The sequence below is a fragment of the Terrapene carolina genome, unplaced genomic scaffold (assembly GCF_002925995.2).
Source record: "Terrapene carolina triunguis isolate 2854851 unplaced genomic scaffold, T_m_triunguis-2.0 Scaffold189, whole genome shotgun sequence".
In the NCBI taxonomy this organism is placed as follows: domain Eukaryota; kingdom Metazoa; phylum Chordata; order Testudines; family Emydidae; genus Terrapene; species Terrapene triunguis.
Window position 1 is genome coordinate 17475099 of NW_020664540.1, and position 27299 is coordinate 17502397.

Consider the following 27299-nt stretch of genomic DNA (forward strand, 5'->3'; position numbering starts at 1 on the left):
TAAAGGTCTTGAGAACATGACCTATGAAGGAAGGCTGAAAGAATTGGCTTTGTTTAGTTTGGAAAAGAGAAGACGGAGAGGGGACATGATAGCAGTTTTCAGGTATCTAAAAGGGTGTCATAAGGAGGAGGGAGAAAACTTGTTCACCTTAGTCTCTAAGGATAGAACAAGAAGCAATGGACTTAAACTGCAGCAAGGGAGTTTTAGGTTGGACATTAGGAAAAAGTTCCTAACTGTCAGGGTGGTTAAACACTGGAATAAAATGCCTAGGGGAGGTCGTGGAATCTCCATCTCTGGAGATATTTAAGAGTAGGTTAGATAAATGTCTATCAGGGATGGTCTAGACAGTATTTGGTCCTGCCATGAGGGCAGGGGACTGGACTCGATGACCTCTCGAAGTCCCTTCCAGTCCTAGAATCTATGATTCTATGAATTACTATAATGTGTCATCTGGTATTTAATCTTGGGAGGCATATTTCAGAAAGAGCTGTAATGAATATTCCTATAGTTGAGAAAGTGGTGACATTTCATAATTACGTAATATCTTCTGAACCATAAAAAGTAAAAGTATAAAAAGGAAAAGGATTTTTTTGGTGTTTGTTTATTTGATCTTTACTTACGGGACTGTGCACTTTTGCCATAATTGCGCATCATGGGTAATTTTTGCATGCATGTGTTTCTTTTCGAGACCTGGTGGTTATTGTACGAAAATGTATTGACACTAAAGTTAAGGGCATTTGAATATAATATGAATTTAAAAGGCTCTATTTCTGATAGTGTTGCCAGCTCTCTCAATTTCATTGGGAGTCTTGTGGTATTTGCGTTACCTAAAGCATCAGCTCTTGAAATCCTTTGATTATGTGACAATCTCAAATGTCCCCCTGTTTTTTTAAAGTAAGGATGTAGCCGTCAGAGCTGCAGAAAGGAGCTTGAAAACACAACCCAGGTGTACCCCAAAGGCTCAGAAATCAAAAGCCAACTAAAGAATCCAAAGCGCATTATATAAAAAAATCTCATGATTTTTTGGAATCTGACCTCATGAATTTTGAACACTTGGGGTTGGCAATGCTACTGATAGGCTAGACCAGAGAGAGAGAAAATATGGTACATTTTGATTTAATAGACCAGATTGACAGAAAATAATCAAAATCAGGGTCTCAATCATTATTTTTTATTAAATCTACAAAATACTTCTGAAGCATATTAAAAAAAAAATGCTGGCCCTTTTCTCACCTTGCTGCACTAGGGCTCTGATTCTGCCTGGCACTTAATTTATTATTTGCATTCCGGGAGCGGATAGGAGCCCAGGAGCGAGGCAGTGTGCACGACCGACCAAAACAACTGTCCCTGCTCCCCAGGGAGTTCACGATCGAAGTGTAAGACCTACCTGACTTTAAGCATGGGAATAGTCCTAGTCCCATGCTTAAGTACTTTGCTCAATCAGCGTCTAAGAGGCCAGTCAGAGATTCATAGCTTCCAAGACTAGAAGGGACCACTGTGGTCATCTAGTCTGAACTCCACTCAAATAGTTCCTAGAGCACATCTATTAGAAAAAACATCCCATCTTGATTTTAAAAGCATCAGTGATGGAGAATCCACCACGACCCTTGGTAAGTTGTTACAATAGTTAATTACCCTCTCTGTTAAAAGTGTATGCCTCATTTCCAGTCTGAATTTGTGAGTTTCAACTTTCAGTCATTGGATCATGTTATACCTGTCTCTGCTAGATTCAAGAGCCCATTATCAAAAATTTCTTCTCCATGTAGATACTTACCAACTGTAATCAAGTCTCGCCTTCCAGCTCATTGATAAAAATGTCAAATAGCATAGGGCCAAGAACTAATTCTGGTGGGACCCCGTCCTCCCCAGAATCACACTTGCTTGTTGATCATTCCCCTTGTACAAATACATTTTGAGATCTTTCAGCTAGCCAGTTTTTAATCCGTATACTTTGTGCCATGTTAATTTTACATTCGTTTTTAATCAAAATGTCGTGTGCTACCAAGTCAAGCACCTTACAGAAGCCTAAGTATATTACACCAATACTATTACCTTTACCAATTGAACTTGTAATCTCATCCAAAAAAAAGATATCAGGTTATTTGAGAGGCTCTATTTTCTATTAACCCATGTTGATTGGTATTGCTTAATTACTGTCCTTTAATTCTGCGTCCTGTGTCAGTCTCTCTATTATCATGCCTGGGATCGATGTCAGGCTGACAGGCCCATAATTATCAGGCTCATCCATTTACCCTTCTTAAATATTGGCACAACATTCACTTTCTTCCAGTCTTCTGGAACTTAGCGCTTCCAGGCTTATAAAAAAATCAACAATAACAGTCCAGCTCTTCAGCCAGCTCTTAAGTCCTTCATAACTTGAACACCAACCCTTCCACTGTGACTGCAAAGGGAACACTAGATGCTCAAAGAGAAGAATTCTGCTATAGGGAAGGGTGTGCCATCAAATTCAGAACTGAAACTAACGAAAGTCTAACAGGAATGACCAAGTTATTTGTGCCCAGAAACCAGATACGGGCCTGCATATAAGGTATTTGTGTGTATAACTCAAATAATGGTGCATGCTAGGCTTTGAAAAGTAACCCAGAAAAGCGCAGAGTAGAAAACAACTTGACATCATGATATATTTTCTGTCTTTGAATGGGTGGCAGAGAGGGTGGTGTGACGTTGTGCAGTCTATATGGTTTTATAAAAACATGATAATAAGTGAATATAATGTAACTGGGATAGTTTTAGAAAAATATGGTAATAAGTGAATATAACGTAACTGGGATATGCTTCATGCAAAAGGTCTCTTGTAAGGTATCATTACAAAGCTTATAATCTACTGACTATGATCATCCGATTTGTATAAATGTACCACTCTTGTATCTAAAACTAGAAATATAAAATATAACTCTGAGGGCCTATTGTAATTATGTAAAGTGTGGGCCATTAATGATGGTTTGGAATCTTGATGACTCCTATTAACAAGGACCATTATCCGCAGGTGGCTGTGTTTACCTGTGAGTCTTCCTGTATATGTGTGTGCTGGCAAGTGGGCAATGAAGTCTTGCAGTGACGTGATCATGTCACCTGAACTGGAATCCATCTTTAACCTGGTGCTTTTCCAGTGAGGGGGGGTGGAAACCCAGAGGGACAAAGGGTTCCCGCCTTATGCAAAAGATATATAAAGGGGTGGAAGAGAACAAGGGAGAGAGGAGCCATCATGGAGAATCCCCTAGCTAACACCTAAGCTGGAACAAGAGCTGTACCAGGGGAAAGAATTGTGCCCAGGCCTGGAAGGTGTCCAGTCTGAGAAAAACTTACTAAAGCATCTCTGAGGGTGAGATTATCTGTATTTAGTTTGATTAGGCATAGATTTGCGCATTTTATTTTATTTTGCTTGTGACTTACTTTGTTCTGTCTGTTACTACTTTGAACCACTTAAATCCTACTGTCTGTATTTAATAAAATCACTTTTTATTTAGTAATTTACTCAGAGTATGTATTAATACCTGGGGTAGCAAACAACTGTGCATATCTCTCTATCAGTGTTATAGAGGGCGAACAATTTATGAGTTTGCCCTGCATAAGCTTTATACAGGGTAAAACGGATTTATCTGGGTTTAGACCCCATAGGGAGTTGGGCATCTGAGTGCTAAAGACAAGCACACTTCTGTGAGCTGTTTTCAGGTAAACTTGCAGCTTTGGGGCAAGTGATTCAGACCCTGGGTCTGTGTTGGAGCAGACGGGAGTGTCTGGCTCAGCAAGACAGGGTGCTGGAGTCCTGAGCTGGCAGGGAAAACAGGAGCAGGGGTAGTCTTGGTACATTGGGTGGCAGCTCCCAAGGGGGTTTCTGTGATCCAACCCATCACAGTGGCGTAGTCGAGCAGGATCTGTGCACAGCTGATTGCTTTGAGATACTGGTAGTGATTTTAAGTGAGTTTTAAGTGTGGTGGCTGGAGAACAGACAAAGTGGTTACTGGTTTGTTATTTTCTGTTTGCTTATTTCGGGAAAGGGAAGTAGGGACAGAAAAGGAAGCAAAATAAGTAAGAATGAAGATCAAAAGAAGCTAAAACTACACAAGTTGCAAATTGCCCAGAAAGACTGAACACTGGGCGCTGGGAATGTCTCTGTTTACTAAGAAGCCCCTGAGCTGAGTGCATCTCAGTTTCAGTGAACTGCAGATGGGTGTGGCCCAACCTCTGTCTGTGCTGAAGCTGACTGGAGTGTCTAACCTAGCAAGACAGGAGGGGAGGGGTGCCTGTTCTGGCAGGAGGGGGTTCTCGGTGGTATCCCAGCTCATCGAGTGATGGTCTCAAGGGAAGACAAATGGAAATTGATGTACAATTTGCCTGGGAAAAGGCTGACCTGGAAAAAGGAAAGGCTGCCCACCAACCTAGACTTAAGAGACAAAGCAAGTAAGACCCAGAAGCATGACCTGGCTGTAATGGAGTGGAAGAGGTGCACAGAGACATGTATCCTGGAGCTGGAAGTTGGGGTCCTGGTGACTGCTGCGGTGGGAACAAACCCCAAGGACTCTAGCTGGAAGCAAACCCAACCTGAGTGAAAGGGGCGGGGGGGATTTTGCTGGCCAGCGAAAGGTCTCTCATAGCTTGGAGCTGTGAGCCTACAGCTGGATCAGGGTCTCTTTCCCTTTTGGGGGACACAGGTGTGTCTGCCCCATAGGGGAGCCCAAAAACGAATTTTAGGTATACTGCCTCCGCCATGGTCAGTGTCCAAGTCTCTGGCAGTAAGTTCAGGAGGAGGGGTAGTCTTGGTACATTGGGTGCCAGCTCCCAAGGGGGTTTCTGTGATCCAACCTGTCACAGGTGGACCTGCTGGAACTCTGGGAGATGACAGAACGTAGCTGCTGTTTGTAAACTAAACTTATCCAGTACAAAGCTGAGGAAACGGCAGCTTTAAAAAATAAGGCTTAGTTCAAAAAGCTCCAGCCAGGTTCTTTAGCAAACATCGCTTTCATCTTCAAAGCCAGCCAGCAGCATCTACTCATGTGTCAATTTCAAAGGCTCTGTTGACGGATGTGGAGTCACTTCACAGTGAGCTGCCATGGTCTTGACAGCAGCTACAAAATTTAGGATCTAAACACTTCCTAATGCCTGCTTTAAAATGCTTTAAAAATCAGTGTGATCAAAATACGTAATGAACCTAGAAATACAAAGTTGGAAGGGGAGCCGTATGTTTTCCTAATGTCTTTTCTCGTCCTGATTTTTCATTGGTGATTGGATATGAGGGAAAGTGATGTTGTGAAATATGTCCCAAGCCATGTGGGTGCACCGGGGAGTGCACATGTTCAGGAAACTATAGCCCCAACCGTTCAGGATATGTCTACAGTGCAGATGGAGTGAGCCTCCTAGCCCAGGTAGACAGATTCACCTTAGTTGGGCTCAAACTAACATGCTAAATATAGCAGTCTGGATGTTACTGGACCAGCTGAGCTCTGGCTAGCACTCCGGAGGTCAGACCCAGGGGATTGGGAGGGTTTGGACTCAGGTGGCTAGCCTGAACCACCAGCAGTTTTGCAACATCCACACTGCTATTACTAGCTCGAGCTGAGCTAGCAGGAGTCTCTCTACCCAGGCTAGGAGGTATGCTCCCAGCTGCAGAGCAAACATACCTTCAGATTCCTAAAGTCATGCGCTCAATAAGGTGGTTGTGAGCCATCATAATCTGATAGCACCCTCTGCTGGTCAAATGGCAATCATTTTTATCTTAAAGAGGACCAAAGGTCCTACTTCCTAGAGAAGTGGTGGCTTATTTAGAGGAGGTTTAGGGAGAAAATGGTTCTAGGTTAGAACTTGAAGTCAGCCTTGGGCTCTGGGTCTGGATACAAACCCTTCCAACATCTGAGGGTATTGGATCTGGGTGTAAGGATCAGGTACATCGCTACTATCGAATTAGACCCACATGGGTATTTTTGATGCCGGTGTTCAGCAAATTAATTATTTTTCCCTCTGAGGAATTTTCATTTAACGTTAAGTTAGGTAAAGTTTTAGGAATATAAGCGGGCAAGCAGCCTGCTCCGTAGCCAGTAGAGGTTGGCCCTCCCATCATTTTCCAGTCACAAGTGTATTATTTAATTTTTGTAGGGGTAAAGCACCCTCTTGAGCAGGTGGCTTTCCCATCGGCTCCTAAGGTTCTGGGTTCGAAGCAGCTCAGCCCTCTCCTTGTGTCCTCTGTGCCCCAGACACAAGGCCCCTGTGTCAGACTACCTACTTGGGGAAGTGGTTTCCTCCAAGTGCATTCCATCCAGGTTTGATAGTGCTGGCAGATGCATTGTTTTGCAGCTGAAGTCAGAGAAGCCGCTCAGATAAATGGGAAGAATGTAATTTATACAAAGAGGAGGCTTGGCTCATCTAGGCGTAATTCGTGGCAATGCAGAACTGCCCGGCTCAGGACAGCCCTAGCCAATGGGGGTACTCAGCCTCAGGATGCATAGTTCCTCTCCATGGCACAAAGGTGCAAAGCCAGTGCGCCCATTACCACATACCTTTGTGAGATGCAGCCTATTCCTTTCCCCCACCTCTGGGGAGACTGGGGAGAACCTAGGCAGAGGTGGGGATTTGCCTGCAGCCTGCCCTGTCTGACTCCTTCGAGGGGCAGTGTACCCCAAGGGAGCAGTTTCTATACTCCCGGGAGCACAGGGCTTGCTGTTCTACTCAGGCCTCGCACAGACTGCACGAGGCTCGCGACACGCTGGCCCCACCCTCTGCACTGCCTCGTGCATGGCACATTGCACAAAGGCCGGACACAGCGTGATCCCAGAACTGCGCTCCTGGAGCCTCTCACAGTATGAGGACCATTAACACAATGGTCTCGTGCTGCACGTCTGCTTGAACAAACAGCTTGAGAAGACTTAAGTGAGGTGACTGTCAATTGAAGCAGCTAGTGAACCTGGCTAGTTTCCGTGAAACACACCCCTTTGTTACAGTGAGCTACTAAAGACACACAAGTCCACACCCTTTATGTGGGGAGAGCTGTAATGTAAGTGACTTTATTATTACTCGGACTAATAGATTAGTAAGGCTGAGGACACGGTGATCGTTAGAGGTTAGCTTGTGATGCCTTTACTCATGTTGAATGTACCTTATGCCCCAAGTCATCTTGCTGGAGTCAATGAGGCGGCATAAGGTTTTACTTAGGGCTAGTGTATATGGGGAAGTTAGTGCACAGCAAGCTAGTGTGCGAATTCAGAGCACACTTGCTACTCCGCACTAACTCCCTCTGCACGTTCACGCTACGAGCGAGGGGCATGATTCCCCGGCTCGTGTACCCACGCTCACGCCAGCCGCCGTTGAGCTAGCACGCGTACAAAGAGCAGCACGACCACAGGAACCCGGGGAGCGGCAGCGGACTCACAGCTTTGCCATGCTGAGTACGTACCTGCCTGAATCCAGTGGGGACAGACGCGGCATGGCTAAGCCACACCTCCACCCATGCTACCGTGGCTACGCTATTTACACTTGCACTGACTCGATGGCACTAGCACGAGTATGTGTACGTGAGCAGGGGAATCGCACCCCTAGCTTGTAGTGCAGATACAGCCTAAGAGCGCACCCTCGGGTGGTTTAGCTTAATATGCTTCCAAAGTGCAGTGCACATAGAAGCATTCTCAGAGCACAGCAAAAGTGTCCACACAGCGAGTTAGTCCGGAGTAGGTCGTGAGCTGTAAATTCACACCCTCGCTTGCTGCACATTAACTTTCCATGTAGACCAGCCCTCAGTGTGACCACAGGAAAATGACACAGATCTTTAATTTCTTTCTTGCAAGCAATAAACATCACCTTAGGCCAAGGGGAGTCTATAGGTGGACTGTGGGCTAAATTCGAACCACCAGATGCTTTTGAAAGGACCTCAACATCTTTTTATTTACTTGTTGTTGTTGTTGTTTTTTATTTATCTGGAGTCTGGACCTTGACTATACCTTGACCAAGAAATTTGGACCTTGACAAAAAATAATTGACTATCGCAGCCCTAAGGTCTCAAAGAAGCCATCCCAATAATAGTGTAGTGACAGGCCCTGTTGGGCACAATCCAATTTCTCTTTATGCGGACAACTCTGGGTATTGGGAGAGTGGGAATTCTGAGAGAGACCCCAGGACTCTGAGTAGAAAGAGAGAGAGAGATATTAGTTCTCTCTCTCCTTATATATCTGCTGTCTAATCTTTAGAATATATTGGGTATAACGTGTGTGTATTGACTCACTCATTCTACATAGAAGATAACTGGTTTCCATGGGTGTTGTATCCTTTTTGATTGGAGCTACTTTTGTCACAGTAGTGTCCAAGGAAAACAATGAGTGATATTCATCACAGAGGACATGAACTCAGAGTGCCTGGAAGGAAATTTGCGTTCATGCCTATTTGCTTATTTGAGGTGGTCTAACTGGAATCTTGTTGCTGCTTGTTACTCATGTGGAAAACCTTCAAAACTAATATTCACCTTCTATCATTTGAGTTGTGAAAACCTGATTAACAAAGGGATCCACTCCATTATAAATAAAGCTATAACGTTCAGCCTGTGCCCTTGGGATCGGTGAGCAACAAGGCCAGATTTCTTAAACACTTACCAAAAAGGCTGGCATAGGCCAGGCAAACTGAAAATGATTTTAAATAGAGTAGATTGCAACAGATACAATTCAGGGTAGATAAGAGAAAGGGAGTCAGTTATACTGGCCTTAACTGTCTTATTCTAGTGCTGTTCATTCATGCTGTCTGGACAACTTTGCCTTAGACTCATTTTCTTAAGACTTCCAGGGTCAGATATTTAAAATATCGGAAGCCTTGCACCTGGTTGATTATTTGAGCCTGGATTTCTGCTCAGGTGCTAAAACCCTGATCTGCAAAGGTTTAGGGACACGCTTGGTGCATAAAGTTATGTGGTGTGACAAGGGCAGACCTGAAAGACAAGGTGGGGGAGTTGATGTCTTTTATTGGACCAACTTCTGTGGGTGAGAGAGACACGCTTTTGAGCTTACAGCTTCTCTCTCTAATATCCTGGGACCAACAGTGCACACAACAACAGTGCACACAACAACACTGCATACAGCCATTAAACTCAGGTCCTGGCTGTTCTGGAAGAGTGTTTGGAGGGTGGTATATTAGTCTTAGAATGATTAAAGCTCTTTTTCCTATAAACTGAAAGAGGTTAGCTCAGGTTAATTGTGGACACCTGAGTCTAATTAAGGGCAGCCTGGGACCTTAAAAACCAGCTCCAGTGAACAGGCTACGAGGAGACATGAGATGCAAGCTGCAGAAGGGTTGTGTGCGGCAAGGGGAAAAGGCATCTCCTAGGTGAAGAGCTGTTTTTCCCTATAAGGGAAATCTTGTGTTATTTCTGTCTGGGGAGAGGACCTTGGTTCGCAGCATAGCTGGGCTCAGGGTGAGTGAAAGAGGATGGCTGGTGATAGGTAGTCAGCGTGAGGAGAGGCAGTTCTCCAGTGGGAGTGAGGCAATTTAATATCTTTTGTTTCTGTTTAAAGACGCCCCCGGCCAACCTGTGGGCCTACCCTCTGAATACTGTAAATAAACCAATGTCCAGTACTAAACCTCCAGAGTGGGATTGATTTACCACAGGCTCCCTCAGCGCCGGAGGGAGAAACACTGGGCCCTGATGTGACGAAAGAGGGGCGTTCTCACAGTGTAAAGTTAAGCATGTGCGTAAGTCTTTGCCGTATCAGAGCCTACGTAGCCTCCATTCGGTGAGGCCGGAGCTGAGGCTTCCAGGTCATCGACAAAGTGGGCTGCTTAGGCCCATGCCTCGGAGCTCCTTTGGGTCAAGACTTGGCCACCGGATCTAATTTCACTGTCCTGCAGGCTTGTGCCAGGCTCTCAGACTGAAGGGCCACCAGCAGGTTAACAGTCGGGTTTGCCCCTAATAACTAATAGCATCGCTCCGGAGAGTTTTAAAGCTGACTTATTTTTTATACATCTGATTTACCTTTTGCCATTTATTGTCTTGTTATATTTCATTCAGCGAGGGCACCGTAATGAGTACTTGACCTTCTCCTCCTATTGATCTGCTCGTGTGGAATTTGAATGAGGGGGAATTGCATGGCTCGGAATTACTGACATTCCATAGAACCATTGTTATTCTCTCCGGGACTAGTAAAACAGTACTGTGAGTTGAGCATCCGATATGACAACCATTGTAGTTTTCCGGCATAGGCGACACGTGCTACACATGTGGGACACATGGAAACATTTCACTTTTCTTAGTGCAGTTTAAACATACCAGGAAAATGGAATCTGTCCTAAATGAAACTCTGGTCCTGCTCCTGGTCCCAATGAAGTTGATGGATGTTAATATTCACTTTAAATGGGAGTAGAATCAACCCTGTTGTGCTGACTACTTTATTTTAGTGGTTCAATTAAAGCTTTTTATTTACCTAATACGTGTTATAATACAATTAGAAAGATATATAATAAAAAGAACAAAAACGGAAAGTTGATTTTGGAAAGGAAAACAAAAATAATGAGAGTGCAAATGAGTCTGAAAAGGCATCCTTTAGGGGACAGCTGGGTATACATAAATATTACAGCCAATTTTCATGGCACTGAACTTGTCCCTCACAGCCTACTACTGCTGCCAGCTAATGGAGTTAATCTTTCAGTTCATGTGGGAGGATGCTGTGCTGTGGTGCTAAAGTCCCTGTATTCAAATCCTGCTGGCGACCCCTGGGCCCCTGGCCACAGGTGAGTCCCAAACTGCGACCCAGCCTCTTCCAGTAGCCGGATCGCTATTGTGTTTTAGTGCCATATTTCAGGGCAATATGTTTGCAGTTAAACATCTTTCTCTTTCAGTGTTAGCCGTCACGCTGTGTCTTCCACTGTTCTTGAGGTTCCCCATGTGTAAAGAATAAGAAATGGCATCATCAAACAAAGGTGTCAGTCCTACTAAAACTTACCTTTAATGCCAGTGGATGCTAATCTAGGTTGGGAGATAGCCACAGTAGAAATGGGCTTGGGCCAAACATTGAGTATCTGGATTTTGGATCTGAACTTTCCGTAAGTTTGTTGTTTTCAAGTTCCAGGCACCCATCTCTACCATAAAATATGGACAAAAGGCGACACCGATTGGATAGGTCACAGACATGGGAGTGGGATAGTCAGTGAATCTGAGCACTGGTTCTAACCTAGTCCAGAAGTCGGTATGCTTCAGACTGTCCCATGCCTTTGCAAAGCAAGCAGGCGATTTCAGGCCAGTCGTTACGGTAAAGGTGTCTGAAAAAGCACCATCCTAACTGTGCCCCGTATTGGCAGCCTCACCGGAGAGCCCAACAGCTGAATGGGCAGGAGGCTGAAGTCCTGGCATCTGTAGCAGAGTCCCCACCAGGGCAAGGGTGAGCCCGGTTTGTGAGGCTGTGAGGGCAGATCTGCAATGCCCCTGCAGCTCTTGTGCGCATACCTCAGGGGTGTCCTTTCGGAGTCTCTTGCAATGGAAGGGAAAAACAACCAAATGAAACATCAGAGATGAAGCTGTTATCTGGTTCCTTGTTTGTGGCCCTGCTTTTTATGGGGGGAGGGTGTGGAGCAGTGGGGGAGGGGAAGGTGTTTAGAGGAAGTCTGTGTGAGTAGTGATATAACTGATTTTGCATCCAAAAACAGAGTATCGGATTCTTCCATCAGAGAAGGGCCTTACCCCTCACGTGAACTCAGAGTGTTGTCACTGAGTTGGGCTGTGTATGGCTGGGACTGTGTCTAGCAGTTGTTTCTGGGGGGACAAGGGGCAAGGTGCTGTGCGGAAACATTTTACTGACATGTTTCTCTTTCTGCTGGTTTGACAGCCCCACCCACGGTGCGGATCGTGCACTCCGGCCTGGCGTGTAACATCGAGGAGGAGCGCTACTCGGAAAGGGTATACACCATCCGCGAGGGGGAGACTCTGGAGCTCACCTGCTTGGTGACGGGCCATCCTCGGCCACAGGTGAGTCCCAAACTGCGACCCAGCCTCTTCCGGTAGCCGGATCGCTATAACTCTCCTGTCGTTCGCCCTTGTAGCCATTTCAGGTCATCTTGTTTGCAGAGGTATTGGTGAGATTTGCTCTTCTAAGTGCTGGACTCTCTTGAGTGCAATGAAGCTCATTTAGCCCAATTAGTGTCACAGTGTGACCAGGCCCTGAGCATGGGATTGCTCTAGCTCATGATTTCCAAACCTGGCGTTGCAGGCAAGTTTCAAGGGATTGCAACCACCCTCCTTTTTTTTTTTTTATGGCTAGAAAGGATGGGATCCTGAAACTTATGGCAGTGGGTTCCTGAAACTCTTTTTGTTGTAACTTCAGGTCATGCTATGGAAGAGTTTGAGAACCACTCGTCTTAATGAACCTCACATTAAATGTTGCTCAGTTTGCTAGTGACTCAAAGCACGTACAGCGCCAGGGAAATAATAAACATATGAAATAAAACACCAGGATAAGCAATTGAAGCAGATGCATACATAAGCCCAAGGGACATCTAGATTTCTTTCTGGAGCAGGAAGGTTGACCAGAACAAGGAAGCTGCAGAGATGTATACAAATGAAACATAATTAAAAAAAAAAAATCAAACCAACCTTTTCAGATCTTCAGGTTTCATGTTTTTCATGGACACATTTTAAGCAAAGGTTCTGGTTAGTTCGTGTTCTGTCCAGGCTGATTCATCTGCCCCATACTCTGCACACCATTAGTTAATTTAATGAAACCAAGGTCTCTCAAACTCTAGACCTTGGAGAAAGTGTGGTTTATTCCTTTTCATTTTCCTTCCTTTAGCTTCTCAGACCTGCTTTTTTTGTGTGTGTTTCCATCCATTTCTTCATTCCCCTGCTTTCTGAACCCATCTCTTCTTTGCTTGTTCTGACAGTCTTTCCCTTCTGCTGCATCCACTTCCTCCTTTCTGTCTGTGGACAAGGGAGTTGTATTGGGAATTTGGAGATATGTGGAGGTGAGGAATGAGGGTAGTAGACACAGTTTTCAAAAGACAGACCTTGAAGGTGTTCACAGTAGGGATAGGCTAATTCTTGGTCCCGATCTCAGGACTAAAGACATAAAAAGCTAATCAGGCTCTCCAACTAAGACCACAGTTGGAATGTGTCTGACAGCTTCTTTCCTAGCCAAGCTCACCCATTCAGATATATTTTGTAGCTACCATTAGCAGCCTAAAAAGATTAATCAAATAATATATTGTTTCAATAAAGTATCGGGGAACAAAATTCTATGGTGTGAATTCTTTGTATAGCATTTTGAACACTAAAATATAGACTTGCAGAGAGCTCTTTACAGTCATGATGAATTAAACTTATCTCTCTTTCATGAGGCTCAGTTTTGCCGTCACGCATGGAACTTGTATTGCAATAAGTGGGAGTTTTGTGATGTGTGGTTAGCTGAGCCGGGAATTGGGACAGTGAATTCACAGGAGATCTTCAATCTAAAACCTGGTGCTCTTCTCCCTGGAAATATTTTTGAAATATAGATGTTTAGAGGTTCATTCTATAATTGTTTGCATTCTAGGGTGGGGTTCAAAATTGCTCAGTATTAGCCTAAAATGGCTCCCGTTGAAGAGTTATGTCAGCACTATGCAACTTTGAGAATTCCCCTCATGCAGTCAATAATCACAGTCAAGTAAGGGCAAATTCTGTTTGTTGCAATCAACAAACGAATACAGATTACAAATAGAAGACACTTTTCTTCTAAATTTGGTGAATCTCAGTACAGCATGTGCGAGGCGAGGGGAAAGAAGCCATGCATAGATTCACTGCTCAAAATTCTTTCCAAATGAAAAAAATAAATAGAGGGTTGTAAGTCAATTCCTTTTTATGTTATGTTTTGGGGTTTTTTTGTTCAGTGTTTGCAATACCTCTTAAAAGTAGGAAGTAACATTTATTTCCTTGCTGACTTTATCCTCTTTGGCAAATAGTGATTTCTCTCGCTCCACCTTTTTTTCTCCTCTCAGTTGTCGCAGTCCTCTAACATTAGTGACGTGATTAAATGTCAGTGAAGCTGTAGGGAAGGGCTTTGGCTACTTTCTGATGCTGTTGTGCTGGCTGATTGGTTCCCCGTTAGCTGAATTTAATTCCCTGAATAAATATTAACTCTGCTTTAAAGATACCGGTACATATTTTTTTATGTATCCCACATTCTAAAATACTGTGCAAGAGAGGAAAACGACTAGAGACCCATATTCAGATACTTTTACTCATGGTGAGAAGCCCTTTACTCCTCCAGGAGGGCTACTGACTTCATTGGAGTTACTTATGGAGTCTGATACTGTTCTGTGTAAGAGTGACAGAATCTCATCCATCTCGGATAACTTCAATTATCCAACCACCTGTCATCTGAAACAGCTTCATATCCCTCAGTGCCTGTTAATTACATTGAATATTCCCTCAATTATCAGAACCTTTATCATCCAACCTTTCAGAGTCTCTGTAGCATTCAAATAATCAAGCTTGTACTGTATGCACTTGTGTGTTGACTTCTGCCTAGCATCTGTTTGAAGGAAAATACAGTGTATCACCTGGCAAGAATACAAGATTAGAATAAGTGTGTGTCTGTGTGTGTGTGTACACACACAGACACACATACACCACACATTTAGGTTTCTATTTCAAATTATCCTGTAGTTTACAAAACATTGGGGAAATGGGCAAGTTTGTTACCTCCTGCGTAGCCTGTGGGAACAGCATGAAGGCTCCAGTTCTGCTCCCATTGAAGTGAATGGTAAAACTCCTGTTGACTTCAGTGGTGCAAAATTGGACCCTGAGGGCAGGTCTCCACTACAGCCGGGATCAACACTCTGAGATCGATCCACTGGCGGTCGATTTAGCGGGTCTAGTGAAGACCCACCAAATCGATAGCACATCGCTCTCCAGTCGACCCCTGTACTATACCCCCGATGAGAAGAGTAAGGTAAGTCGACAGGAGAGTATCTCTTGTGGCCCCCCCACGGTGTAGACCCCGCGGTAACTCCACCTAAGGTACGTCGACTCCAGCTACGTTATTCACGTATCTGGAGTTGCGTATCGTAGGTCGACTTACCGTGGTAGTGTAGACATAGCCTAAATCCCAAGCTCATAAAACGAGATGTTCCCTGCACTCTCTCTGCAAAGACAGCCTTTTTGCAAGGCGTTATTTCTTGTTAACCAAGGCCTCTTCTTCAATGCAGTTCCAGTATTATTCCCACACACCAGGCCAGAATAAATCGTATTGATGAGGTTGAAGAGAGGCTAGAAATATCGCCCCTTGGAACAGTGGATTTGTAAGCAGCCAGCTATTCCGGTTTCAGCGTATGTTCTCACCACAGTGTAACGGTTTCAAATCGGAGGTCCAAGATCAGGTCACTTTTCAGCTGTGTCCCTATAAAACAGAAGATTCTGTTTCGAAGCTGCCTTCTGCGGACACGCTGACTCATCAGTTTCCAGTATTTTCCCCGCGGCTCCAGGCCGAAGTCATAACAGAGGAATTTCTCTCCAATCCAATAGCCTGGAGGAAAAGTTCTGTACTTATTTTTATCATCATTTCTTATATTTCTTTTCCCACAAACAGGCAGCTTCTCCTGCTGGCATGTTTGCTGACCTGATTGCAACTTTCCAGTCTTTCTGCCGCCACGAAGAGACGGGCCGTTGCTTTCTCTGCTGTCTGGGAGGACCTTCCCCCCTTTGTGGGGAGGGGAGGGCAGGGCACTGAGCGGGAAATCCTTGGCCTCATGAATGGTTGCAACGGTTGAGCATCTTAGCACGCTCAGCGGAGTATTGTATTTGGAGCACGGTGCAGTGCTTGGGGCAGAATGCTTTGCACCAGTGCTAGGACGGACACGCCTACCAGTGGCTGAACTGCCCCCTGCTTGCTGGGCAACACGGGGTCCAGCAAGACAGTTTCAGCACCTGACACTGAGCGGCCTCCAGTTTGCTACCAACAGCCTGCCTACGTTGAGGACTGACCCTCTGTTTTGCTATTAAAGAGCAGAGCATGTTTTGGATGGGCACTACAGAAGTACAGAGAGACTAAGGGTATGTCTACACTATAGTGTAGTGGCAGCAAGTCTCAGGGCTGGGATCAACTGACTTGGGCTTGTGGGGCTCACGCTCTAGGGCTCACAATAGCAGCCTAGGCCATTCAGGCTGGAGCCTGGCCTCGGAGACCCACCCCCTTCACCGGGTGTCTGAGCCCCAACTTGCACGCTGCTATCTTTAGTCACACAGCGAGAGCCTGAGTCAGATGACCCGGGCTCTGAGATGCACTGCCACGTTGTTGTTGGTAGCGGAGACATATCCTAAGGGACTTGCCCAGGGTCACACAGGAAGCCTGTGGCGGAGCGGGGCATTGAACCAGGATCTCCTAAGTCTTAGTCTAATGGATAAAGCCACAAAGCCATCAGCAAGTTCAGCTAGAGGGAGAAAATTCCTTCTGCGGGTCCCACACAGCCAGTGCTGCACTGATTCCCCTTCGTCCTGGGCTTTAGCACCAGTACCGTTTTTCTCTGCTTCTTCATGGTCCTGGGGCCACTTACACTCACTCTCCATTTGCTCTCTCTGCTGGATTGACAGCTCGCCAACTGGATCCCCGGCCAATCAGAAGATGCATGAGGAGGAACTTTCTGTGGTTGTGCTTTTGTGTGGGTTGGGACAGCATGATCACCTGTGAAGCTGCAGATCCTTTCCAGACCTGCATGTCTTGAGGTTCAAAGCATCCTAAAAAAAGGCAGGGCTCTTCGGCTGCCTTCAGACTGGCTATACAAGGTACTTTCTTAAGCAGTCACGAAGCTGCTGCTCCTGTAGCAAAAAAGCTGTTCAACCAAAATGTTTTATCAAGACAGCAGCCACGCTGCTGCTTTCTCATAAAATCTCTATTTTCTTATCTTGGATCCAGGATGGAAAATTGATTTCAGTTCATTTTACCTGTTTATGGATTTTTCTCACTCGTCTAGCACCTCGATCATCTGTCTCTCTCTCTCTCTCTCTCTCATATGTTACAACTCACAAAAAATCAAGGGACTTGCAATATTTTCTGAAGATTAATTGCTTGGAGCAGGGGTTGGGTCTGATGGTCTCAGAAGTGTGATTCTGCTGCAAAATGCAAGAGGTTTGCAAGACTGAATTTGAGCATTAGCCTTCTTTTATCACCTTCCTATTACATTTTCATTGAATTTTAGTGCTCCCGAAAGCAAATGTATGATAACAGGCTAGAACTTGGTATAATGCAGCCAGGCAATATCTAAGTTCATGCACACATTCTGCCTATGGAAACTTGAATCTTCCTGACCTTTGTAGTCTCTGCCTTTCTATTGATCAAAGGCATGGACCAATCTGGCCTAACTCAGAGTTGGTTTTGTGAATTTGACAAGCAGAGGAAGAGAGAAATTACAAGATGTGGGCACGTTAAACAGATCAATGTTTTCATATGAGATAAGAAAAGAAATGGTGAATCCTTAAGGTTAGCATTTGCCAAGTATCTTCATCCGTCCAAGAGGCAGTGGGGTATTGTGTCTCATTCATTACTCTCAAGTATTTTGTTTCTAAACCAGACATGGTTACACTTCAAAAATTACTTCACGTAAATGCAGTGATGTGATTGAGATTTCAAAGGAATAGAAGTTAGGAAATTCAAACCCATGGTTGTGATTTCAGCCAGGTCTTGATCATCCTGGGTGTGTATAGTGTTTTGTCTTCGTGGGCCACTAAAACGTCAACTTTTAGATCCCCACAGTACTTGACATTACCAAGAATCTAGAGTGTTCCCTCTTCTTATTGTGCAGAGAAATAGCATGGTGGAGTCTGGTGAGTAATAACTGCTGCAGCTGTTTTAAGTGCCAGCAGTTCGGCGGCAGGTCCTTCGCTCCTAGAGGGAGTGAGGGACCTGCCGCCCCCGAATTGCCGCAGGTGCCGCCCCTCTCCCTTGGCCGCCCCAAGCACCTGCTTGTTAAGCTGGTGCCTGGAGCCGGCCCTGGGAAGGAGGGAGATGTCTATTCTGAAGCTTTTCATAGAATATTTGTGCTGATTTTACAAGGAATCTTGACAACACACATTCATTTCCCTCATTTCCTGTGGGAAGTGCCACATGGGATTAGAATCATAGTCCATCTAGTCTACAAAAACTTCAGAACATAAGAATGTCCATATTGGGTCAGACCAATGGTCCATCTAGCCCACTATCCTGTCTTCCGACAGTGACCAATGACAGGTGCTTCAGACAGAATGAACAGAACAGGGAATCATCAAGTGATCCATCCCCTGTCGCCCATTCCCAGCTTCTGGCAAACAGAGGCTAGGGACACTCAGAGCATGGTGTTGTATCCCTGCCCATCCTGGCTAATAGTCATTGATGGACTTATCCTCTATGAATTTACCTAGGTTTTTTTTGAACACTGTTATAGTTTTGGCTGTCACAACATCCTCTGGCTAAGAGTTCCACAGGTTGTCTGTGCGTTGTGTGAATAAATACTTCCTTTTGTTTGTTTTAATCCAGCTTCATATTAATTTCATTGGGTGACCACTAGTTCTTGTGTTATGTGAAGGAGTAAATAACACTTCTTTATTTACTTTCTCCACATCCGTCATGATTTTATAGACCTCTATCATATCCCTCCTTAGTCATCTCTTTTCTAAGCTGAACAGTCCCAGTCTTTTTTTAATCTTTCTTCATACGGAAGCTGTTCCATACCCTTAATCATTTTAGTTGCCCTTCTCTGTACCTTTTCCAATTCTAATATATCTTTTTTGAGATGGGGCATCTAGATCTGCACACAGTATTCAAGGTGTGGGCGTACTATGGATTTATATAGAGGCATTATGTTATTTTCTGTCTTGTTATCTATCCCTTTCCTAATGGTTCATAACATTATTAGCTTTTTTGACTGCTGCTGCACACTAAGTGGATGTTTTCAGAGAACTATCCACAATGACTCCAAGATCTTTCTTGAGTGGTAACAGCTAATTTAGACCCCATCATTTGGTATGTATACCTAGGCACAGGAAGTGCTGAGGGTGCTGTATCACCCCCAGGTTTTATGTGGGTCTGCTGGCCCCGTGCCCAGGGCTCCACTCCCCAGCTCGGGTCCCGGGGCTGGCTCCGCGCCCTGCTCCCCGGGCTGGCTCCGCGCCTGGGGCCCTGTTCCCGGCCCTGCGCCCGGGACTCCGCTACCCGGCCCTGTGCCTGGGGCTCAGGTCTTGGCTGCTGGCCCTGCGCTCCGCTCCCCAACCCCGCACCTGGAGCTTGGGTCCTGGCTGCCAGCCTCGGCTGCTGGCCCTGTGCCCAGGGCCCCACTTCCAGCCCTGCGCCCGGGGCTCTGCTCCTAGGGCCCCAGTCACCAAGTAAGCAGAGAACAGCCACCAAGAGGGATTTTGGAGCTAATTGGCTGGCTGGGTGTCCATCAAAGGGAGCTACCCTCTCCCTCCCCTTCATTTATCACACATGTACTGAAGTAGCAAGGCTCTCGCTTGCTGCTACACATTTATTCCTCAAATATCATTTAGTGACTCAATCACGGATTTCCTTTTTATTTCATGTGCTGCTAATAAAGACATAACATGATTATGATGCAGTGAGTCCAAGGAAATTGTTGACAATTTTGTTTGATATAAAATGGTTTGAGCTGATCATGTTTAGGAATAAAAAGAGAACCCCCTGGAAATATGCAAAATATCCTTGGATATTACACTACACTTGGAGAAATAGCTTTATTGTAAGCAATTACCTTGTGATGTAAGTTAATTTATTATGCTAACTGGGATACATAGAATACCTAAAACTGCCTAAATATACACAGTGGAAGTTTTCTGAGAAAATCTGGTTAATGAATGAGTTGTTTTCCCCCATTTGCTGTCTTATTTAATTTCATTTCAGCTTATACTTTTTCAGGCTGCAATCATTCCTGCTGGTAATCACAGACAAAAATAATAAACAGCATTTATTTCATTCTTTTAGGGAATGGTTCTTTTTATGAACTCATAACAGCTTTTTATATAAAAAACAACAACTTATGAATGTGAACAGCAGAGCAGCTGTGGCATGTAAAAACGAGAGAACTTAAATAGTAGTAGGGTTGTGGCTTAACAGTGATTCACAAATAGATTTGTATTTGCCCATTACAACACTGTGGAGTATGACTCCATTAAACTCCCCAGCCAACTAGGGTCTATTTGAGAGCAAGAAATGAGGGACGTAGATCAGAAATTCACAGGAAGAAGGACACACAACTTTTTAAAACAGGTTGGACTATTTTCTGAGTGACAATCCATAATTGATGCACATTAAGGGAAAGAGTTAGCAGCTTTATTAGATACATCCAGCCCTGCCAGTGACCAAACTCCCAATATACTTGTCCCTTGGATGCACTGGTTCCGTAGAGTCTCTTTTGAGTATTTGAGAATCATCATGTAGAAGGAGACTTTTTCCTATGATGTACGATCATTAGTTTCCCAGTATGCCAACTTCCTAAAAATTTTTGGGGTTATGTAGCCCCCCCCCCCACCTCCCCCCCCCCCCCCCCCCCCGCCACACACGTCCAAAGAAAAATACTTGGAGATATATCCCAACACTGGATGCACTAATTAGCTGGTTGTGACCTACTGGAAGGAATGAGGGATAACTGCATAGTTTGGGGACCAAGAGCCTGATCCAAAGGCCAGTAAAATCCTTGGTAAGACTCTTTTTGACTGCGGTGGGCTTTGGATCAAGTCCTGATCATTTGTAGGCCCAGTGTCAATTTGGAAGAACAGTTACCAGGTTTCATAACGTGCCAGCCCCCGCATCCTAAATTATAATCTTCTTATGCTATGCTGTGTGCATCTTCCAAACTTTCCGGCCTTTTGTTTTCCGAATACTGCCCCTTGGCCTTCCTGAGTGTTCAGCAGCCATTTTGTTCTCTAAGCTCCGTACAGAACATACAAGGAGAGGTGCAAATGCCCAGTGTGTGCTCTCACCTGGACAAGATTACATTGATTCTCTCAGTCTACAACCAAGGCCATTCTTGATCTGTCTGTTTGCTCTTTAAATAAAATATAAATATATGGAGATATACCTATCTCATAGAGCGTGACTGGACCTTGAAAGGTCATTGAGTCCAGCCCCCTGTCTTCACTAGCAGGACCAAGTACAGTCCCTGACAGTTCCCCCCGCCCCCTCCCTGGCCCCCCCAAGATTTGAGCTCATAACCCTGGGTTTAGAAGGCCAATGCTCAAACCACTGAGCTATCCCTCCCCCCTCTTTGCACATGGAAAAATCTCTCACATGTCAGGTTAGTCAGGTGTTGCATATGACAGTTATCTTCACCTGCATTTTTGGAACCAATAAAGAAATATTCTGGTCTCTGTCTATTCCACTTGGACAAAGAGAATAAAAATATGTATTTATATTATAGTAGCGCCTGGGGGGGCAGCTGAGCTCAAAGCCCCATCATGCTGAATGCTGCACAAACTCACAGAGGTGGTGTCTGCCTTGAAGCACTTACAGTCTGACTAGACAAGGTGGACAATTATGTGAGGGAAAGGGAAAAATATTATGTCCACTTTACAGATGGAGAAGCGAGGAATACAGAGATTAGGTGATTTGTCTAAGCTCACAAAAGGCATATGTGGCAAACCTGGGCATTGAACCCGGATCACCTGAGTCCATGTTCAGGGCCTTAGTCACAAGATTATCCTTCTAATATAAAAATAAGCTGTAAAAGAAGAAAATGAAGGGCTGAAAATGGTGTGAAAAGGCTGATAAAGTAGAAGCATCTGTTATTATCAGAGAGAATCTCAAATGCCTGAGAACTGTTAAAATGACTAAAATTGCTCTACAGAATATCCCTATAGCCGTTCAAAGTAAAGCAAAATAATGATGTATGTTAAGGTGCTATTTCAAAAGGCTTTAAAATAATGGCTGGAGCAGACACTTATGTACTTTAGAGTTTAACCCAACTGAAGCCCTGCGGTCTACCAAGCTTGTTATGGAATTACACGTTCCGTTAATGGAGATGGCACCATACTGTTTTTTTGCTGTTCTGACTGTGGAAGTAATAGCTAGTAATCAAGCCGTAATCACAACTGCAGGGTAAGACTGGCTGATGTAATGTGTAATATATTAAAAACAAAAGTCTTTTTTCCCCAAAAAACCCTATGTTCCCTTTCTCTTAACCAGTTTAAGAATGCTGTGAGAACTGGGGAAAGGCAGTTCCAAGACTTTAAACCACACACAAAGCCTTACCTCAACCATAGAGTTTTGTATCCCGTTGATGTTATTGTATAGGTAAAATATACATTTAGACGTAGTACCCCCTCATTTAGACGGAGGTGTTTTTGCACTGAAGGGAGAGCTTTTTGTCCTTGTATACTCTTGTAACATTTAGAACAGAAAGAAGTCGGGGGGGGGGGGAATAAGAAAAAAGAAAATGCAACATTAATTAGCTTTGCAAGCCAAACCAAATTAATGGAAAATGTTAGGAAGAAAATGGGAACATTAGTTGAAGCCCTGAAAGTATTACAAACGGACTGATTTTGAGGAGGAGGATGACTACAGACCAATCTGATTGACAGAATAGTCATAACGCTGGCTGAAATGCCTTCACATGGACTCCCGATAATCTGAATTACTAATGAGAGACTGATGGGATCTGATCCTCTGTGGTTAGAAGCTATATGTAACACACAGGAAGTTGGGAGTTTTTGTCCTCCTCTAGTGGCTGGCGCATAGAACAGGGCAGCTGTACAGACTCATTGACAGCTAGAGGCTTTAGTCCTTTAGCTCAAACATCAGAAGCTCCTGATTTAAGTACAAGAGGTCCTAGGTCCACTTCTTGCTGATGTTCCAAGGGTTGATTATATGTAGCGTCTCCCCCAAGGTGTGGCTCAAACCTGCTGCTTGGAGTGGCATCTTACCTCAAGGGTATGGGTCCTGGGTTCTTTATCTTGGTGCCTGGTGCCTCCACCCAAAGGGGCAGGACCTCACCGAGTACCTGGAACACAAGGGGTGCTGTCCCTTGGAAAATGTTTACCACCAAACAATACACGAGGAACGCAGTCCAATACACAAGGAATAAAATTATTGCTACTCCCGAAGTATCAATACAGCAACAGGGGAAGCTTTATTAGGTACAGGGAAAAAAGGGTAGGGGATAATGGAAGAACAGGAGTAACTAACATCATAAAGCATCCACAATGCCTTAAATCCTACACCCACCACATCTACAATGGGCCCAAACCCCTCAGCTCCCTCCCAGCACCTGCCTAGGCAGAAAGTGAGTTGAGAATCAGTTTATTGATGCTGTGCTATAATCGTTAGCTGGCTTGAAACTCACAAGCAAAATAAACAGAGGATTTCTTACAAGGTCTTCACCCCTAAAAGGGAGGGTTGTCCCGAAGTGCACTGCTCTGGAGTCCAGTGGAAAATTAGGCTGGTTCTCAATAGCCCCGTGTGAAATCGCTCCTCAGCTTCCTGGTCTCTGCTGGATTGAAACCTTTCATCAAGCCAGTAACCACCAACAGAGTTCAAAGTTTTCATTTTGGTAGCAAAGGGAAGTTTGCTGGGAATCTCTCCAGCTGTGGCACTTCTCTCTCCATTCCACTCCAAAAATAGCCAACACCAATAGCTTTGTTTGCATTTTGGCTCACAAATCTGGACTTGTAGTAGCTTCCAGCATGTTCTAGCTCTGCCCTGGACTCTAGGCAGCCTGGGAAATGGAGTCCTGAGCCTCTGTAGCCATTGCTGTTGTAGTACAGGGATGAGTCTCCTAAAGCGTTGGAGGAGTATACCATGAACAACCAACTCCAGAGGGGGTTACCTGTGTGTATGCTTCACTGAAGACACAGAAGATCCTAGAATGTGTCTCATTTAGGTTTGGTCAGGAGGATAAGGATTGTGGGTTCATCAGTGTTGCTTTGTGTTAGTTATGTGTTTGGTAATGGTATATATTTTTCCATAGTCTTGAAGGCAACATTTCTAATGAAAATAATCTTTAAAAATGCTAAATCTGTGTAAAGCAGTTGAAGACATGCTGGAGTGACATGTCAGGCATGTTTAGTGTGGAATTATTGTCTGTGCATATGGTAGCACGAGGGGATCATGGCAACAGCACTCTCAGGACACCGATAAGTTTATTTCCCGGTCTATTTTCACTTCAGTAATTAATTCCAAGGTACTAGTGATCTATCCTGGTTGCACCAATACCAGCCATAGATAATGCTGTAGAACTGAATGGAGCTCTGCTGGGATGAACCTCTTGAAACATCAATGACTAGTCCAGAACCTGGATAGATGAGCCTAATGTCTAATCATTCAAGAGGAACTCTTTAGACCAGTGGGAAAGTTTGAGAATGAAAATCGTCTTGTATCTGAAGCCAGCAAATGCCATTTAAAGGGTTGGGTGGGATATTCAGCATCCACAGGGCTCACTTTGTTAAATTATCATGAATAACATGTTCCCTAAAGTCGATTGAAAACTAGAGATGAGTCTGAACCAGTCCCCTAGATCCCAGTGCCCCAAACATTTTCAAGAAGTTTTAGATTAGGATCTATTTCCAGACTTTGTGGCTTGGGCCCAAAACATATGAAGACGAAACTATCCAAAGTGTCTATAAATCTGGAGGAAATTTCTCATCTTTGTCAGTTAATTATTGGGAAACTTGAAGGGTGAAAGGGGAAAGTAAATCCAACGGTTTGGAAAGAAAGTACACTGATGGGGAGTGGTAAGTGTAAACCGCAGATGTAGTGTTTCTGTACAGTATGACCAGAGCAAGCGTCGCAGTCTGAAGACAAACACAATCAGTAAAGATGATGAGAAACATAGCAAGGGTGAAGCTGAGGTTGTGTGAGTGCAGAAAGGGGAACAGACATCGCAGGGAAATTAGTCTTTTTGCTGGAGATTTGCACAACTTCACAGCTTTGCCTTCTCAGTAACTTGCCCACATAGGGTGACCAGACAGCAAATGTGAAAAATCGGGACAGAGGGTGGGGGGGTAATAGAAGCCTATATAAGAAAAAAGACCCAAAATCGGGACTGTCCCTATAAAATCGGAACATCTGGTCACCCTATGCCCACAGCAGCTATGGAAATGTGTCCGAGTAGCTGTCTTTATTGCCGGAAGACGCTTACTGATTCACTGGGACACGGGAAGGGTTAATAGCCAGTACTTGTGCTTACCACTGTGGGGCTGTAGGGGGAGGCACTGGACATGTATGGGTGTAGCAAAGATGCTCTGTTTGTCCAGGGAGAGAGAAAATGGACAGAGGAATGAGTGGAAATGGGGTAGGAGGATTGCGGGTGAGAGATGGTGGCTCTCAGTGGGAAAAGCCTCTTGTCTTTCTGCAAGGGAGAGAAAGAAAATACTTAGAGGGAAGGAGCAGGAGGGCAGGAGAGACAGGCCCCCAGTGTGGGGTCAAGGGACAGTGACTTGTGGTAGAAGGAGGGCACATTTAAGTTCATCTGGGGCCATCCCTATGAAGGGCCAGATCCTTTGACTTTACATCCCATGCAATCCTGGTGCCTCAGTGGGTGTAAGTCGCTTTTCAGTTAGTCGGCTGCATTAGCCCTGCTACTCTCTGTGAGTGTTTTGTTTTGCGCTTTCCTGACATTTGTGCACTCCAGCGATTTCCACAGCCTGTTAGCAAATAAAGACAAACCTTCACATTATGCCCTGATCCATTATTTTCTGGAACATGCTCATTTCTTGGGCCTGTCCCACCTTGAGCGTGGCCCGTGACTTTTCTGTTCCCCCTCCCATCATTCATTGTTGACGGAATGCTGACCAGGGAGGACTTTTTATCTAAAACGAACCCTGGGGTATGTCAAGGAGAAGAAATGGCACATCAGCACGGCGGTGAGTCAGATTCACATGCCCTTTCACATCCGAATAAGCAGGAGATCGGCATGCTTGTGCTTAGCCATGTGTTCCCTAATTACTAACAGCAGTAACGCCAATTGCCATCCATGAGTACACTTGGTCATGTTCACTCTATTGCTTTATATCTCTATTAATTAATATTACTCTTGCCATCACCAGGGAGATGGGAGAAAACAAACTGAAGCTGCCAAATTCTGCCCTTAAACACATGTGCAGTGGCCAGTGCATCAGTTAGAGAGCTGAATGCTGGCCCTTAGTCGTCGTAAACGATTTGGTCGTGCGTTAATGGAATATCAGCGCTTTCTGTCTGATGCTGCGCTGCGCTCATAACAGCAGGGCTTAACAAAAAGGAGCCCGAGGTGGCATGGAAGTAAAAGGGGCTACATTTGGGCCCCTGGAGCCAAATTTTTAAAGTTGCATCATTCAAAACTTGCCCTTATGGGACTGCCTTTGGGTGCAAATGCTAGCACTGAATCCACCTCCCTAATTTGCAGGCACAGTCTGGTAATTAAGCCTCTAGAGTCTAAATAACAGTATTTGGCCAGCTGTTAATCGCCCCTGCAAAATGAGAGACTCTCTTAAAAATCATGCACTTTGCTTAACACACTGTTTTTCTTGCTTTTGGGGCTAGCTTGCCTTCCTTCACCTGCTACTTCTGAGCCACAGTAGTCTGGTGCACCAATTTCAAGGCAAGAATCTAAACCCAATATAAAGGAAATCTCCATTTAGACTCCTTCATGTGGATGTTGTTAAATGATCAGCCAGATCACTAGCTACCAACTGGGTTGCCAGGTGACAGATACAGCGATGGTCTTGGAAAATAGGTTTTCAACAGGTGTTGGTATTGGCCAGATTAGCAAGAGGGGAATGTGGACCCTGCTCCAGTGGGAATGGTTCATTTTGTGCGTATTGTCAGAAAATCCATGGGACGGGCTCGCCACTGGAGTGAGCACAGAGTAGCTCAAGTTTGACAAAACCCAGAGTTCCACCTCCAGCTGGCCGAGGACAGGACACTGCATCCCTTCACTTGATGTCCAGACCATGATGACGGGGGTCAGACAGAGTCTCTCTTCTCAAGGCAGTGACACGTGGGTGCTAAAGATTACTTCAAAGGCGGTTGCTGTACAGTTTTAATGGACTCCAAAGTTATGCTTCATCGTACTCCCAGCACTCAGGGATTTGCTAGAGCAGGAGCATGTGGTAGATGCCCTCAGACCACTGCTACCGATTGGTGCTGTCTGTCTAGTCCCGCATTCTCAGAGCGTCTCAGGAGCCTATGCTGCCCTTTCTATAGTCCCCAACCTGAACAGTGATGAGGGGGGGATGTAAAAGTTAATTCTCTCTTATCCCAACTGCATTGTTGCCTTAGCATCAATAGATGCCACGCTCCTGTCTCCCATGCCCAGAGTAGGCTGCCCTTACTAACATGGGGCCCTCAGCCTCATCAAAGATGCTCAGTAAGGTCTGGTGGTACAAATAGCATCCC

General features: G+C 44.9%; 1 protein-coding gene across 2 annotated transcripts in view; it reads left to right on the forward strand.

Moving 5' to 3' along the window:
• Positions 1-27299, forward strand: part of MDGA2 (MAM domain containing glycosylphosphatidylinositol anchor 2) — a 636169-nt gene that overhangs the window by 229147 nt on the left and 379723 nt on the right. For both annotated transcript variants that reach the window (XM_026654284.2, XM_026654285.2), the window contains exon 2: positions 11808-11947. In XM_026654284.2, coding sequence (XP_026510069.1) covers positions 11808-11947 — 140 coding nt within the window. The remainder of the gene's footprint in view (positions 1-11807; positions 11948-27299) is intronic.